General features: G+C 52.3%; 4 protein-coding genes across 5 annotated transcripts; 3 read left to right on the top strand and 1 right to left on the bottom strand.

Moving 5' to 3' along the window:
* Nucleotides 1-1,606: 1,606 nt before the first annotated feature.
* On the top strand, nt 1,607-6,079 carry LOC117843741 (DNA-(apurinic or apyrimidinic site) endonuclease 2). 2 transcript variants are annotated; one of them, XM_034724430.2, is made up of 11 exons: nt 1,607-1,873; nt 2,240-2,348; nt 2,518-2,754; nt 2,877-2,962; nt 3,087-3,202; nt 3,302-3,382; nt 3,708-3,908; nt 4,009-4,160; nt 4,807-5,486; nt 5,659-5,752; nt 5,844-6,079. In XM_034724430.2, exons 1-10 carry the CDS (start codon nt 1,763-1,765, stop codon nt 5,734-5,736), a joined length of 1,851 nt encoding a protein of 616 aa, XP_034580321.1. In that variant the 5' UTR covers nt 1,607-1,762; the 3' UTR covers nt 5,737-5,752; nt 5,844-6,079. The 2 variants fall into 2 exon arrangements, with proteins under 2 accessions (XP_034580321.1, XP_034580322.1); XM_034724431.2 differs by having other exon boundaries at nt 1,833-1,873; nt 2,240-2,395.
* A 1,751-nt stretch (nt 6,080-7,830) lies between these two features.
* Nucleotides 7,831-9,637, top strand: LOC117843742 (uncharacterized). Its single transcript, XM_034724432.2, has one exon. The coding sequence runs from the start codon at nt 8,230-8,232 to the stop codon at nt 9,244-9,246; it is 1,017 nt and encodes a 338-aa protein (XP_034580323.1). The 5' UTR covers nt 7,831-8,229; the 3' UTR covers nt 9,247-9,637.
* A 2,292-nt stretch (nt 9,638-11,929) lies between these two features.
* On the top strand, nt 11,930-12,744 carry LOC117846486 (probable E3 ubiquitin-protein ligase ATL44). The gene has a single exon (XM_034727675.2). It carries the CDS (start codon nt 12,009-12,011, stop codon nt 12,579-12,581), a length of 573 nt encoding a protein of 190 aa, XP_034583566.1. The 5' UTR covers nt 11,930-12,008; the 3' UTR covers nt 12,582-12,744.
* A 633-nt stretch (nt 12,745-13,377) lies between these two features.
* On the bottom strand, nt 13,378-15,643 carry LOC117846223 (uncharacterized). The gene has a single exon (XM_034727350.2). It carries the CDS (start codon nt 15,223-15,225, stop codon nt 13,753-13,755), a length of 1,473 nt encoding a protein of 490 aa, XP_034583241.1. The 5' UTR covers nt 15,226-15,643; the 3' UTR covers nt 13,378-13,752.
* Between the last annotated feature and the right edge of the window lie 132 nt (nt 15,644-15,775).

Genomic DNA, 15,775 nt, shown 5'->3' with positions numbered 1-15,775 from the left:
ACCTCTGCCGTGGTAGAAATGGCACACAGCCAGCCGAGTCGCTGGCAGTGACCCGCGACGGCGAGAGGTGCGACCGGCGAGGCGGCCGGCGACGCCAGTGCGGCAGGCACTAGTGCGCCGTAGGCGTACTGCGCACCCGTCGCTTTCGCCCGCATGTACAGCAACCGCTCGTTACCGGTGCTCGTTAAACTTAGGGGTGTTGTGGCAACTCCAAGAGCTCCCTTAAAATTACCTATTTAGAGGAAAAACAAATAAAATTTACCTTCAACAGCTTCCCAATCCCTCCTATAAACATACGCGGACGCTAAAAACATCTTCGTCGCCCCGCATATATGGGGGGTCGATTCTTCCCCAATCCCGAAATTTCCTGCAGCGCGTCATCTGGAAGGGACGTGCTGTGGTCGCGGCCGCCACGACGTCGGGCGAGGTAGCCTACCTACGTGGATGCACTGTGGTCATAGTTTCGCCGGTAAAAGCCGAGAGTGTCCGGGCACGGTGCATGTGGCCTCATCAGACGCCGGCCTGCATGCATCGTGCGACAGCCGGTGGCCATGGCCACAGTGTGCTGCAACCAGCGAGCGAAAAGCAAGAGTTCCACAACGCGGCGGCGCGAGAGCGACGTGACGCGATCTAGCGCACGACCTCGTCCTCCCCGCCGGCCGGGCTCGGTGGAGACTCACCAGACAAACCACGTAAGGGCGCCGACGGCGTCGTGTGGCGTTCGCACATGGCGAGGAGGAAGCTGGTGTCCGCGTCGCGCCATCGCGGCCGTATGCTCTTGTCACCGTGCTCGTCAGTCACGGCGAAGCGAGACAAGAAGTCGTCCATCCCTGCACGGAAGCCCGTCCATGGCTTCCATGCCCTCGCCTTGCAAATAGCGAGCCACGATGTTCTTGCGCTGCTTGATGCCGTTCCAGGTGAGGAGGAAGGGCCCGTGCAGGTGATTGACGACGTTGACGATGAGGTTGCCGGGGTGGTCTTTGTCCTCTGCTCCGCTCCGTGATTGGGGAAGCTCACGGCCGCACTCTGTTTCAGTTCTTCTTCGGTTGGAGGAAGAAAAAGAAAGAATGAGACGGGGAGAGAGCAGGGAGGTGCCGCGTTAGGTCTAATTATAATGGTGTTGCCTGTTTTGAAATATTGAGGGCTAATTATTAACGATTTACTGTCGGTTGATATGTTTTTTGGGGGAAAATTTATGGAAGAGCCCCCAATATATAGTTTTAGGAAAGAACTTTTTGGGAAACTCTTAGAGTTGCTCTCACATCGGATGTTCAGATGCTAATTAGGAGGATTAAACATGAGCTAATTATAAAACTAACTGCACAACCCCTATACTAATTCGCGAGACGAATCTATTAAGCCTAATTAATCCATCATTAGCAAATTAGGCTTAATAGATTCGTCCCGCAAATTAGAATCCATCCGTGCAATTAGTTTTATAATTTATCTATGTTTAATATTTATAATTAGTATCAAATATAATTAGTATCAAGTATTTGGACACACCATCCTAAACTTTAGATCTCAGCCTTGCCACTCCCATCGGACGGCTGCCGTCAGTCGCGAGGGCCCGAGCCGCACCTGATCGCCTGCCGCCGCCGGGTCGTGTCGGGACCGCGGACTCTTCACCCGGGCACACACAGAGTCCCCAATCTCCGTCGCCACCGGCGCGGCGGCACCGGCCGTCGGCCTCTTCGTCCCCGCACCCGCTCCCGAGAAGAGCGAAGCGTTTCCCTCTCGTGCCTCCGCGTAGCGGCGGGAGATGGTGAAGATAGTGACGTACAACGTGAACGGGCTGCGGCCGCGGGTGGCGCAGCACGGGTCGCTCCGCCGCCTCCTCGACGCCCTCGACGCCGACATCATCTGCTTCCAGGTCAGGCCGATTGCCGATTCCCCACTCGCCGAACTGAGCCAGCCATGTTTCGAAACCCTAGCTCAGTAGCTCCTACCTGCCTGTGCTTATCACTTACTGTTCGACCCCCACTGAAGGTGAAGGCCGATATTGCACTGCATATTACACAGAGTGCAAATGAGCAAGTGTGAAGTTTATTGCGATTACCACTTGATTTCAGAAAAAAATTAGTGTATCTCGTTTAATGCTGATCAAATTGTCGGTTCTGTGGTGGGATGTTATTGGATCGTTTGTTCAGTCAAATGCAAATAGTAAAACTGGGTGAAATGGGGATTGGTTTGTGATTCATTTGCCAAACTGTATCAATGCCTTCTGCGTTGTATGTAGGAGACCAAATTGTCGAGGCAGGACCTGTCTGCAGATGTCATAATGGCTGAAGGATACGAGGCTTTTGTTTCGTGCAATCGCTCTGCTAAAGGGCGTGGAGCATACTCTGGTATTGTGTTATGGTGCCATTATCGTTATTTAGAATCACCCAACTAGGTTAGTTTGCACCCTGCTGATGCATATTTAATTTTCTAGTTGGAGATGTTCTATTGGTTCAATGTGGCTTTCATCATATCATGTCCTCAATCAGTTAATTACCAAACTTGGCTCCTTTGTAGGTGTTGCAACATTTTGCCGAGTAACATCAGCATTTTCCAGCCAGGAGGTTGCTTTGCCAGTAGCAGCTGAAGAAGGCTTTACTGGACTTCACGACTATGCAAGAAACAGCGAAATTTTGGGGGATTTTGTTATTGCAACTCCTGTAGCGGAGGAGGGCCTTGGTGAAATCACAAGAGAAGACCTGCTAAGGGTAGACAATGAGGGGCGGTGCATCATCACCGATCACGGACATTTTGGTAAGTAGATTGTTGTCCTGAAAGGAACACAACGTAATTGCCACACTGTTATTTCAGTTTTATTTTGTTGCATAGACAATTTCTTCTCCGTATGTAATGATAGTGTTGCGCCATCTGTGTAGTTCTTTTCAACATATATGGCCCAGCTGTCGAAGAAGATGATAAAGAGCGGGTTCGTTTTAAGCTACTATTTTATAAGATACTGCAGGTACTCTGTGTGCATCTCTTTTAATAAGTATGGAATATTTCAACAATACTTTTGTTTCTCATATGTTTATTACTTAGTCTATGGTATGCTTCTTATACTTGCTTATTTTTTCGATGCCTCTTAGAAACGATGGGAATATCTGCTGGCACTTGGAAAGAGAGTCTTTGTTGTTGGTGATTTGAATATTGCTCCTGCTTCAATAGATAGGTGTGATGCGCTGCCTGGTTTTGAGAAGCAAATGTAAGCCTTTTTTACTTAATTTTAGTGATTTCTGCTAGGTTCCATTTAAGAAGCATTTGGGGATAAAAACACTGTTTTATCATCCTTTTCCTAATTAAGGTTCCGAGAATGGCTGAGATCCATGCTGAGAGAACATGGAGGTCCCTTTTTCGATGCTTTTAGATCGAAACACCCTGAAAGGTACTGGAAACCATTCATTCATTCATGTTTATGAAACGTGCTACGGAGCTACTGCAACCGCTTGTGCTCTTGATTTGTTATTACTAGTTGCTCATATTCAGCCCATGGGACGTCTCTCCCGGGGGGTGATTTTTTTTCTATTTTTACTGAAAACTGACACCATTACACTGATCAAATTGGATTCCTCTTTGCAACAATGAGGTTTGAGTTTACTCTATTTTCCTTCTCCATGGTTGACTTATAAACCTGTGGTAGATTCCTCCCACAAAATTACAATGTTACCTGTACTTCGCTGTTCTAACTTTGCTGCTTTTCGTTTATGCAGGACAGGAGCATATACTTGTTTTAATCAAAAAATTGGTGCTGAAGAGTATAATTACGGTTCTAGAATAGACCACATTCTCATTTCCGGCGCCTGTCTCCATCATTGCAATGCTGTGGAGGATCATAGCATTTTTTGTTGCCATGTAGAAGAATGTGAGATAATGAATCATTTCAAAAGAGGGAATTCTGAAAGTTTGTCAAAGTAAAGAATAGTGGAAATCAATTCTTCTCTGAGAAAAGTGGATAATATACATGATTTGCGGTGTTACATTGGAATAATTTACTCTATCCATTGTCTACAGGTGGAAAGGGGGGAGAAGTAGTAAGCTAGAAGGATCCGATCATATTCCAGTTTATATTTTACTGAAAGAAATTCCTGAACTTCCAGTTCATAATATCCCACCATCAGCTGCAAGATATCTTCCAGAGGTCCGTGGACGACAGCAGAGTATTGGTGAGTGAATTTAGTGCTCTGTAAGATTTTTATTGTAACTTGCTTTTGCACCTTTCAGTGGATGTACTAAAACCAGGTTGTATGTAGTGTTTGTTGTGCTAAAGTAGCTGAAGTCAGTGTTCATGAAACTGTTCTGTGTCACATAACGTATCTGTGAATATTCTTTTTATCTTGTTTTAATAATTTGCATGCATCTTAGGCTATGTATATTTCTTTTCATGGAAAATTTGGTTAAAGCAACCTCCCTTCATCACTTTCATGTAAAGGAAACCATAACTTGCTTCAGGACTTTGGCTTTCTTACAGATACATTAATTATGTCAATAAAACACTGATATTTGCAAATCATCTTTCACATTTTCCTGATGTTCATTGTCGATTTCTGAACTCCTAATATGTGTTGGCACTTTGGTTGTCTCTTTTCAGAAAGTAAACCCCTATAGCGTATTTTGCTGTGCATTACAGTTAGTGTTGTAGGCTGTTATTTGAATATTCAGTTCAGCATAGTTTGTAACTTGGTAAGGCAAGTGCTCTGGTCGTATATACCACCTAACCCTATGTTACACTTAGGTGCACTTTGCATGAAGGAGTGCTAGTTAAAGTATATTGTGCATAATACTGACCACTTGTGTCGTCACAATTTGCAGTATCATTCTTCAATAAGGGGAAAACTTATGAGCTGCAAGATGATGGAAATTTGGTTCTGTCTGAGAATACAGTAAATGGTAGCTACTATAGTGATGGCTTGGAAAAGAAAGCTATAGTTAAGGAAGGACTGGCAGCTGGTATAACTGATCTTACAAAAGGTGGTAACCTTCCTAGTTTGATGTGTAAGGGGACAAATCCTGATCAATGGAGAAATGAAGGATTAAGTGGCGTCTCCTATAACAGCCAGAAAACTTCACCGTCTGGCACCAAGTCTGTGCCAAACAAGAAGCTTAAACGCAACTTATCCTCTCAACCAACAATCAAGTCATTTTTTCAACAACCAGGGCCAAAGACAGTAAATGTCAGCATCAGTACCTTAGTTACTCCAGTGGAAACAGTACACCATACCAATCAAACATGTGTTCCAAATGATGATAGTCTGCCAGAAAACATGCAGTGTACAACTTCAGCTGCGGAAGATCAGGATAACACAAATATACCATCCTGTTCAATTTCGACAGACAAGTCTAATGCTGCAGCATTAGAGTGGCAAAGAATACAACAAAAGATGAAGATGACACTGCCACGTTGCAAAGGACATCGTGAACCATGTATTCCAAGGTCTGTGAAGAAGGGCCCTAATATAGGCCGCTTATTCTATGTCTGTCCTCGTGCTCAGGTACATATATATTCACATTTTACTGCTCATATATATTCACATTTTACTGCTCAGTGGACATCATGACATCAGTTGAACAATCAAATAGGCTGCGAACAATGTTAAATGTTGTTTTACAGAATGTAACGCATTATTATCTTACTGTGGCCATCACTTGTTGTGTTTTGTCAAGGGACCTGCATCAAATAAAGAAGCAAATTGTGGCCACTTTCAGTGGGCACCTGTAAAATCTAAAGAGAAGCGCTTGTGACGGTTCCCCCTTTCAGGTGAAAGAATTTACTCGCACCGTGTGCTTTTGTCAGACTTGGACAATTTAATGTAGATTTGTGCAAACTGCTAACTGTGAATTTTAACCAGGAGTCCAGGACATTCTGCTTCCTGTAAGTCTGGTCCATCACTTTGTCCTAACATGCTGATGATGCTGTGATATGCTTGTGGGGAGGAGCTATTCTTTTAATCAGCAATAATTTTCCCCTAGGCAGGTATATATTTTAACACTGTATTTAGTTGGTTGTTGTAAACTTGTAACACTAACAAAATGTGGCCTTCCATTGGTTGGCTAACAATCAAATAGCATCTCAGCATTCTCTTCATTTTTTACCCTCCTGGTTGGTTAGCTTATCTTCACGACCAGCTTATGCAAATTCCTAATAGACAAATGACTACTAGTGGAGAAATCTGACGAAATCAACAGAAGTTTATCCTGTAGCCATGTTTCGTATGGCAGCCACTGTGGGCATTATAAGACTATAAATCACGCTAGTAGTTTATTGTGTTGCTGCTCATCTCTCTCAAGAAATAAAGTGCCAGTTGCGCAGGGAGAGCGACTGGTACGTTCTCTTTCCAATACTTATAAGAAGAGAACTATTTATTCATTTCCACCAGGTGTCATTCATTCCATGATTGGTTTTATTTCTTCCCTTTTCAAAACGATGGGATATGGCATATATTACAAAACAGTTGACACTGTCCTAGCCTATTCCAACAACCATTTGCAGAGAATTCAGCTCTACTGGAGAATTGACACTGTCCTTGATATAGCTTTTTTTTCGGTCGGATAGAATGTCAGGTAAAATAACACAGCCAAAGTAACTGGAGAATTGGATCGGAGCCAAGAGATTTCCCTTGTGTCTCTGTGTTATCTGGCCTCGCACCTACATTGACCTGGATTTAGGACTGGGCAAGAAACTGTTCCCCTCATTGATCTCCGCATTGTTCTGAAAGTTCTTTGCCGAGCGCCTGAGCCCGCGTCCACGTGGAAGGCATGATGAGCTTGATTGCTCGAAATAGTGTAAGTCCACGTGGAAGTCCGAGTAACCAACTACCGTTGCATGATTGACGGAGGGATGTGTTGTTGTGTACGTCCAATGTGTATCTCGTTGGAAGCAGTTGAACGCGGAGCACAAGCTGTGACTCGAACCCGTGCTAGTCAAATGATTGGAAGCAGGAAGCTGAGCTCCGGCTGACTTGAAAGCTACTCCACTCAGTATTAGTTTTGATCCTTTTTGGTATTCTATGGTGTGGTGGGCTTAAAAAACTGTTCATGGAATAAGAATGATGAGCCTCGTATGGTTTACGCCTCATCTACCAGAAACTGAATCGCCTCTGAAAGATGGGAGGATCTGTTGCTCGCTCCAATTTCCACTCCGTTTTAGCTTTGCAAATAGTCTGAGCAAGGCCAAATTTTGAGATCAAACCAAGAGATGGTGCGCAAAATTTGAGCAAGGCCCGAATCTCCACTACTAATTGAGGGAGTTGGCTAAATTTTTGCTTCGCGACACAACACATCGTGTTGCTCTAAACGAAACACGTGCCGTGCACCCGTGGCCCAGGCTGGACAAGGATCGTGCGCCTAACGTGGCAATTAGTGCCAGTTTGATTGGCATCGTGATGTTTGGCGTCTCGCATTCAAAGGCTCCCGTCGCCTACAGGCAGCGTTTAAGCGTTATTCCCAATACTGGCCGTCTGTGTGTCTACCATTTGTTTTGAGAAAAAAAAAATCCGTCTGTGCTATTTATGCAAACGAATCATGTGCTAAATCTGCATGCGCGTCGAGATGAGGCTCTCGCGTCACTGACAAGGTGCGGCGTATCCAGTATCCAACTATCCAAGCATGTCTGCCGATAGATCACATGGGCATAGGCCATTGTACAACCCCGGCCTGATGGGTGACTTTTCCATCCGCGTCCACAAAAGTTTCCCGCATTTGCCCGACAAATTATTCCAGCAACCGCCAGGCCGCCAATAACACGGCGTGTCCGTCCGTCCATGATGCGCCTGTCCCTGTCCTTGTGGCCCCGATCTGGTCACTGTCTCGCCATAAAAAACACAAGCACTCCATGGTCCGAACGAGTGAGCAGCGAACCAAACCCCCATCTCTTCTTGTAACTTGCAAGCCAAAACAAAAAAAAAAAAATCTCGGCCGGCCTGCCATCGGTTCCCAGCAGGCAGCAGCATAGCCTCACCTAACGCCAATCGGACCATCCAACGAAACCGAAATCTTTGAGGAAACAGCTGCGGAGCTCGCAAGAACACCACGCCTCGCTTCCCCGTTCCTCCTCCGATCCGGATCGATCAGCCAAGGCCAAAGCCCCTACAAATCAACCATCGCCACATGTTGGCTGGCTAACCCCGCGCGCTGATATATTCTTCCTTGTTTGTCTTGCTATCAATCAATCGATCCCCAGCTTACAGCGACGTCGTCGTCCAGGTCAGAGCTCGAGGCGAGGATCCTATATTTATAATGGCCGCCTCCAATAGCAGCAGCTCTGGCAAGAACGGCACCAACCCGCTGGAAGCCATGGGCGCCTTCTTCGCGAAGCAGGTCGACCGGCGGAAGCTGGTCACCACCGAGAAGCAGGCGCTGGCCACGCGCCTGTCGTCGTCCGGCGACACGTTCCCGGGCTCCGACCACCGGCCGGCGGACCGGAAGAAGTGGATGGCGGAGCTGGGCGCCGACAGGGTGCGCGTGCACCAGGTGGTGTGGCCGGGCACCCACGACTCGGCCACCAACAAGATCGGCGTCCCGCTGGTGACCCGCCCCTTCGCGCGGTGCCAGTCCATGTCCGTGTACGAGCAGCTGTCCATGGGCACGCGCGTCATCGACGTGCGCGTCCAGGAGGAGCGCCGCGTCTGCCACGGCATCCTGGCCACGTACCCCGTCGACGTCGTGCTCGACGACGTGAGGCGGTTCCTGGGCGAGACCGAGCAGGAGGTGGTCATCCTCGAGGTGCGCACAGAGTTCGGGCACGAGGACCCGCCCGAGTTCGCCAAGTTCCTGGTGGAGAAGCTCGGGGAGGAGAACCTGATCCCGCAGGACGAGGCGGTGTTCCACAAGACCATCGCGGAGCTGCTCCCGCGGCGGGTGATCTGCGTGTGGAAGCCACGCAAGTCGCCGGCGCCCAAGCCCGGGGAGCCGCTGTGGAGCGCGGGGTACCTCAAGGACAACTGGATCGACACGGACCTGCCGGAGACCAAGTTCGAGAGCAACGTCAAGTTCCTGGGGCAGCAGCCGCCGGTGGCGGACCGGAGGTTCTTCTACCGGGTGGAGAACACGGTGACGCCCAAGGCAGACAACCCGGTGCTGTGCGTGTGGCCGGTCACCAAGCGCATCCACGGGTACGCGCGCCTCTTCATCGCGGAGGTCTTCGCCAAGGGCCTCGGCGACAAGCTGCAGGTGTTCTCCACCGACTTCATCGACGGCGACTTCGTCGACGCCTGCGCCGGCGTCACCAAGGCGCGCGTCGAGGGCACCGCCTGACCGCGAAATCGACCAGCGGTACGTGTTCCCGGTTGGGCTTCGTAGTAATTAGAGGAGTCGCCGCGATTACAGGCAGGCAGGGTCAATCCGTTGGCCTCGTTGGACTAGTGGAGCAGAGCATTACGGTATTGTCTTGTGCAAGTGTATCCGTAGCGTAGGCCTCGTGTACGTCGTTGCCTGTAGCGATTCAGGCGTACGGCCATTGCAGTATGTGAACAGTTAGCGTACAGTGTGCTGTGTGTTTACAGGAGCATGTGATTCGTGTTATTTCTTCAAGTTTAATAATGTGTGTACATCAGTACATGTACTGTGCATAGTGATGAATTGCTCTTGGGGGCTTGATTGTGTACAAAGGAATAAACAGAAGGAAGGTTCGCTTTGTTCGGATGAATTCTTGAGATCTTATAATAATTTTATAGTGTAGTGTATTTTTTTATATTGTGATTATGATGCAAATTTCAGTGGTTATACCAGCTCGTTACGTTACTTTGTAGGCAGCAGTTTACTAGCGTTATAATTTACTAGTGTGATTATGGTGTATGATTTATGTTCATTAAGCTTCTATCATGCTTACGCATTATAATTTACTAGCGTTTTATGAGGGGTTAGCAATTGAATTGATTTGGCACGGGATTGGAAAAATGTTTATCATCTGCCAAGACAAGTTGCTACTGATTACTGAAATTATTCGTGATCTTTGAGTTCAACGGCGCAGTTGTCTTGTATCAGTACCACGGCTCATGAATCACGAGGGGCCTGCGAGGTATCAGACGACAGTTGGCAAAGCACCGGCCACATGCTTCCCACTTGATTGATGCCCCCATCAATCGACATCCAAACTATTTTCTTTTCTTTTATTTTTTCAAAAGTGTGGTGGCATTTTGCCTTTTGAGCGGCAGAAGCTGCGTGTGCACGCCCTTATCCATGGTGAGTGCGACATGGCAACCGAAACGGTATCCTCCCGTACCGGCAAGCTCGCCCGTGGCCAGTGGCCAACTGACCACATAGCTCGCGTTCGCGGCCGTGAGCCCATGAAGTCGCAGCGCCTCCTCGTCATCAGCAGCAGCAACAAGCGCCTGGGCGAAATGTTCTTAGGCCCACAAGGCCGAACGGTCTCAGCCCAGTTGCTGCCGAAGGCTTGGGCTTGTACTCGTATTGGCTTTACACACGACCATTTGAGCGCTCTTCTCCTCCGTTCGGCATTTACGCACGACCAATAGATAATGTTCTTGCACTTGTCGATTGGCTCAGGGGCTGCTCGTTACCATGGACTAAAGTACGGTGACTAAAGTCCATCCATTTTAACCACTTATAATCTTAAAATACCAAATAGGTAGACTAAAATGTGGATAAAAGTATTTAGTCCACTAGTTCATATGGGGTGGATAAAAATGGACTAAAGGACCTTGGGACATCCTTGCCCCTCGTTACTCCCCGTCCCACCCGTCCCGCACCCTACCCCTCCCCATCCCACCCGTCCCGCCCTTGTGCCCCCCGGCCTTGTGCGCCCTGTGATGGCGTGGACGATGGCTAGGACCTCCCGCGGCGGCGCGCCAGATCCGGCCCGTACGGGCCACCCCGCGCTTGGATTTGGCGTCACGGTCCCGCGCCACTGTCCCGAGCTCCTTCCGCCGCACGCGGGGCAGTGGTGGCCGGTGTTGGCCCCGCGCCGCTCGAAACTAGCGGCCCCGCCCGCCGAGCCGTGCTCCGGCGGCTCCGACACGACCGCGCCACCCGGATCCGGTGGACCCATCCTGTGCCACCGACAGACATGGGTCCACGTGCCCCAGACGGTCGATGCCGTCGCGTGTCGTGGTCAGGCCCGTGGCCAGACGCCGCCGTCTCGCGCCGGGGGCCGCTCCTCCCGGACCACGCGGGAGCTCACGTTGGTCGCAGGAGGCAGAGGCCCGCGCCATAGACAGGCGCCGCCCGCATGAATAGGGTGGGTAGCGGGGGTAAAAATATCTTTGTTCAACTGCATTAATGGACTTTAGTCCAAATCAAACACCCACCTACGCACGACCATTTGAGCGCTCTGCTCCGTTCCCTCGTTAGAACTCGAATCCTCATGCGCCGCCGTAGCCCTAGGCCGTGCTAGCTGGAACCGACGATGGACGACGGGACGGACGGACGGATCATGATCGGTTCGCCCGCCCCCCTTCGAATCTCATTCGTCATGGGGCCAATTTCAATCCCAGTTCCAGCTCAGCCGCCCATATTTGGCTGAATCCATACGGCCACAAAGCCCACCGGCAGATGCAAATTTCCCTCGCATCTGCACATCTCCAGAGCAGCAGCGCCCTCTCGCAACTGTAGCCACCCTGCTCACGGCCAACCAAGATGCAGGCGCTCCCAACATTACACGAGGTGATCGGTACACGCGCCGCGTTACTACCGGGCGGCCCGCGGATTCGCTTGTGCGCCTCGTCCCGCGACCCAGCCGTCCCCGAGCCGGGTTGGCCCGAGCGTTCGGCGGGCACGGGCACGGCACGCGGCCACGCAACCTATCGTCGGAGGGAACGAATTGAATTTGAACGCGAGCACGGGTGAATTTGAAGCAAACGGCACAGCACAAAGCCCACACGTCCCATGACGGCGGCGGCAACGGCTGCAGTGAGCCGAAGCTTCCGCCCACCTTCCGTGCTCCGCGTCCCTCCACACGAGCAGCCCCCTTAAAACCCAACTCCGTGTCACGCTGCATACAAACACAGCACGCGTGAACGCGTGCTAGCTAGAGTGACCAGCGTGATCGATCGATCGCCATGCGCGTGTTCGGCGGCGGCTGCGCGCGGGAGCACTACGCCTCCGGCCGCAGCCTCCTCGGTGCGGCGCCGCCGGTGCCGGCCCCGTCGCTCGAGGCGCAGCGCGCGCACCTGGAGCGGGTGCTCGGGGCGACCGCGATCGTGCTCTTCCTCGCCAGCGTGTCGTACGTGACGCTCACCGCCATCTTCGGCTTCCTCTGCGCCGGGGGCGGGTCCCGGCGACCCGACGGCGGGACGGGGGCGCCGGAGCCCGCGGCCGCCGAGGAGACCAAGCGCGCGCTCGAGGAGATCCCCGTCGTGGTGGTGGCGGTGCCGGTGCCGGACCCTGATCGCAGCGCCGAGGGCGAGGAGTGCGCGGTGTGCCTGGCGGAGTACGCGTGCGGGGAGGAGGTGCGCGTGCTCCCCGCCTGCCGCCACGGGTTCCACCGCGAGTGCGTGGACCGGTGGCTGCTCACGCGCGCGCCCACCTGCCCCGTGTGCCGCGCCCCCGTCGCCACCCGCCCGGAGGGGCACGGCGGCAAGGCCTGCGCCACCGGCGATGCCGCGCTTCCTGCAATAGCTGTAGGTCCCTAGCTAGAATGTAGCGATGCCTTGCTTCCTCCTGTAGTGTAGCAATCGGGTAAAATGGTGTTCAGCTTTGCTGTTAAGAACGCAGCATCTCGTTGTAGGCAAAAGGAGATGATAACATCGATTCGTTCAGTGAGATGAAATGTTAGTGCTAGATCAACGTTTTTTTTTTCTTGAGATCAATGATGGTGATTATTGGGGAGTTAGTATCCAGCTGCTGAACCGCGTTGGGATGCACGTAGCAGCAGCATGGTTGGTGCATGCACTGTGCTACGGGCGTGTCCGTCCTGATCCGTGCTCGATCGTGCATATCCCTGTCCAGCTTGCCGCACAACCCGCCATCTCGAGACCCAGAAATGGCGGCGCCGAGGAACTGCGCGGCACGTCACCACGACCAAAGAGATCACATTCCGAGGCACCGATCGAAAGAAACAGGTGCGTTTTGGCCTGATCCCGAGCTGCCCGGCAGGGCCACTCCGCCAGCAGGCTGCCGTAGTGCCAGCGCGCGGGCGATCGGTGATGAACTGATGATGGGCACATGGCAGATCAGGAAACCCGGCCGACCTGGCCCATCAGATAGAGATAGAAACTGACACCTACAGCCTCCTGCAAACGTTTTACCGTTGTCGCCGTGGCCGTGCTGAACGTGACGGTGACTGCACGTGAAGCAGTCGTGGCTCCAAAAGAGCAGATTGCAACGGCTGGCGCGCGCTGAGGACGGCGCCGGCGAGGCCTGGCCGTCCTCTGAATCTCTGAACACTGATGCCATCAGAGCGGATGGACGAAACGCTGTGACTGTAAGAAAGGCTTAAAACTGACAGTATTGCTGGTCTTTAGGAAATTAATCCAAGCTGCATTGTGGTCCTGTACAAATATTACATTTCTGAATAGTGTGGATACGAATCAACTTTTAGTAACACAACAGCTGGAGTTCAAATTCACGAATCGTGCTCAAATTTGACACGTATACACGATAATGCACAAAAGCAGTAGCATACATACGGTACATCATACTATCCTACAAGATAAATCAGGCAGCTAACCATAACATGTTTTACACAGAATTCACCACAATCCACAAAACAGACCACAGCCCGGTAGCCCCAGATCAGACCATCAGAGAGTAACACTACAGAAATGATCATCCAATCCCAAAACCACGAAAAGAAAAAACAAACTAAAAGCCAAAGCCCAATGTCATCGCAGCGAGCAAGGCCATGCACGCGGCCACCCTGCCGCGCTCGCTTCCCGACCAGCCGCCGGAGCTCTCCTCCAGCGAGTGTCCCTCGCCGTTGAGCAGCTGCGGCTGCTGGCCGAACACGCCTTGCTCCTCTGGCTGCTGCCCGTGGCCCAAGGGGACCCCGGGCTTCCCGGCCCCCCCGCCGTGCACGCCCGGCGCCACCGCGTCCGGCAGCGGCGGCGAGGCTCCGAGCGGCAGCTGGTGCGGATGCGCCGGCCCGTGCGGGTGCGGCATGCCCGCAGGCGATGGTCCCGAGAAGGGCACGCCGCCTGGTGAGCCTGGCTCGCCAGGCGACGTGGCGGTGCCTGGGAGTGACGAGGCGCCGGTCGGCGGGGCGGCGAGCGGCACGCCGAAAGGTGGCACTGGCGTGTCAGGGTCAGGGCCAGAGGTAGACGGAGCAGGAGGTGGAGACGAGTACAGCGGCTCGTCCGGCGACATGTCAGCTGGCGGGGGTGGCGGCAGCGGCTGGTCTGGGGAGTCGGGAGACGTGTAAGCCGGCGGCGGTGGCAACGGCAGGTCCGGCAAGTCGGGAGACGCGTCTGCTGGCGGCGGCGACAGTGGCTGCTCGGGCGCTGTGTCTACGGGCGGCTGGACGGGCAAGTCGGGCAGCGTGTCGACTGGTGGCGGCGCTGGTTGGTCTCCGGAAGGAAAGTCCGTGCTCCCTGCACCGGCAAGAGTCGCTGACGGCGGCGTCACAAGCTTCGCGCCGGCGGCCGACGGCGGTGGAAGCACGCTGTCCACCGAAGGTGCCGATGACACCGGCAAGGGCGCCCCGCACTGCTGCCCCGTCCATGGCTCGCCGCTCGCCGTCCACACCGTCACACCTTCCTTGCTAACAATCTTCATGTCGCCGACGTCGTCAAGGCTCAGCGTCCCAGGGTCGCCGTCGACCCCGGTGTCCCACAACGAGTGCCCGCCGGCGAAGAGCTCGAGCCCCACCGGCGAGAACGCGAGGTCGCACGCGTCGGCGCCGCCCACCGGCGTGCAGTCCGACTCCCACAAGCTGCCGCTGCCGGCGCCGACGCCCGCCTGCTGGACTTGGACATAGCACGCGTCCCCGCCGAGACCGGCGGCGGCGTCCACCGCGCGGCGGAGGTACGCGGCGTACGACCCGGAGGGCGAGGTGAGGAACGGCTGCGCGCTCTGGCCGTCGACGTCAGGAACAATGGCCGGCGCGACGGTGGCGATGACCTGCTGCTCGGCGCTCCTCGAGATGTAGGAGTTGGAGGAGACGGCGATGGAGCTGGAGAAGCGCGCCAAGAGGAGGAGGATGGCGAGAGAAGCCATGGCGAGGTGTGGTGAGGCTGGCAATGAGAGGGGTAGGGGTTTTTGAAGCGAGGTAGAGGAGGGTTTGGTGCAGCTTTGTGGAGCAACTCCAGTGTAGTGGTAGGAGAGAGGTGAGCATTGCATGGAGCAGAGGGAATCTTAGTCCTAATCCTGTTTGGTCTAGGTTTCAGTCAGTTAAGATGGCTCATGCTAGTGTGGCTTAGTGCAACTGATTGGGGGTCATGGCTCATGACATTCTTATATGTGCTCACCTGTTCCACAGGTCAGGTAGGGCATTAGGTGATAGGCAAGTGCAGTTGATGTAGCGAAGTACTCATCTACTAGGCTGCCACGGTGCCATCTCCCAGCATTGAGAAAGGATGCCTTTATTTCAAACAATTCAGGATGACTTGCTTTGGCGCCGTTAGTTTGATTTAATGCATAAACAAGATGAAACTTAAATTATGCCACCAACGAAGTCTATCATATTTTGTCGTAAAGCGTGAACCCATTCAGCGAATCAATGAATGGCAAGCTAGACAGTATATATCCATCAAGATGAGGAGTCAATGATGTCGCAGTGCAGACTAACGACAATCATCGAGTATGTTAGATGAATTTGCAACAGGACATTTTCTCAAACATTCAGAAAATAATATGGGAAACATGGTCGACAAAAAATGTAAAGGTTTCA

The sequence above is a fragment of the Setaria viridis genome, chromosome 2 (genome assembly GCF_005286985.2).
Source record: "Setaria viridis chromosome 2, Setaria_viridis_v4.0, whole genome shotgun sequence".
Lineage (NCBI taxonomy): Eukaryota > Viridiplantae > Streptophyta > Magnoliopsida > Poales > Poaceae > Setaria > Setaria viridis.
This window is presented reverse-complemented; position numbering and strand designations above follow the sequence as displayed.

Bases quoted from the DNA above. Each gene is read 5' to 3' on its own strand.
- LOC117843742 (XM_034724432.2), top strand. From the start codon at position 8,230: ATGGCCGCCTCCAATAGCAGCAGCTCTGGCAAGAACGGCACCAACCCG.
- LOC117846223 (XM_034727350.2), bottom strand. From the start codon at position 15,225: ATGCAATGCTCACCTCTCTCCTACCACTACACTGGAGTTGCTCCACAA.
- LOC117846486 (XM_034727675.2), top strand. From the start codon at position 12,009: ATGCGCGTGTTCGGCGGCGGCTGCGCGCGGGAGCACTACGCCTCCGGC.
- LOC117843741 (XM_034724430.2), top strand. From the start codon at position 1,763: ATGGTGAAGATAGTGACGTACAACGTGAACGGGCTGCGGCCGCGGGTG. The intron at 2,755-2,876 runs GTAAGTAGATTG...CCATCTGTGTAG, and splicing joins CACCGATCACGGACATTTTG to TTCTTTTCAACATATATGGC. The intron at 2,963-3,086 runs GTACTCTGTGTG...GATGCCTCTTAG, and splicing joins TATTTTATAAGATACTGCAG to AAACGATGGGAATATCTGCT.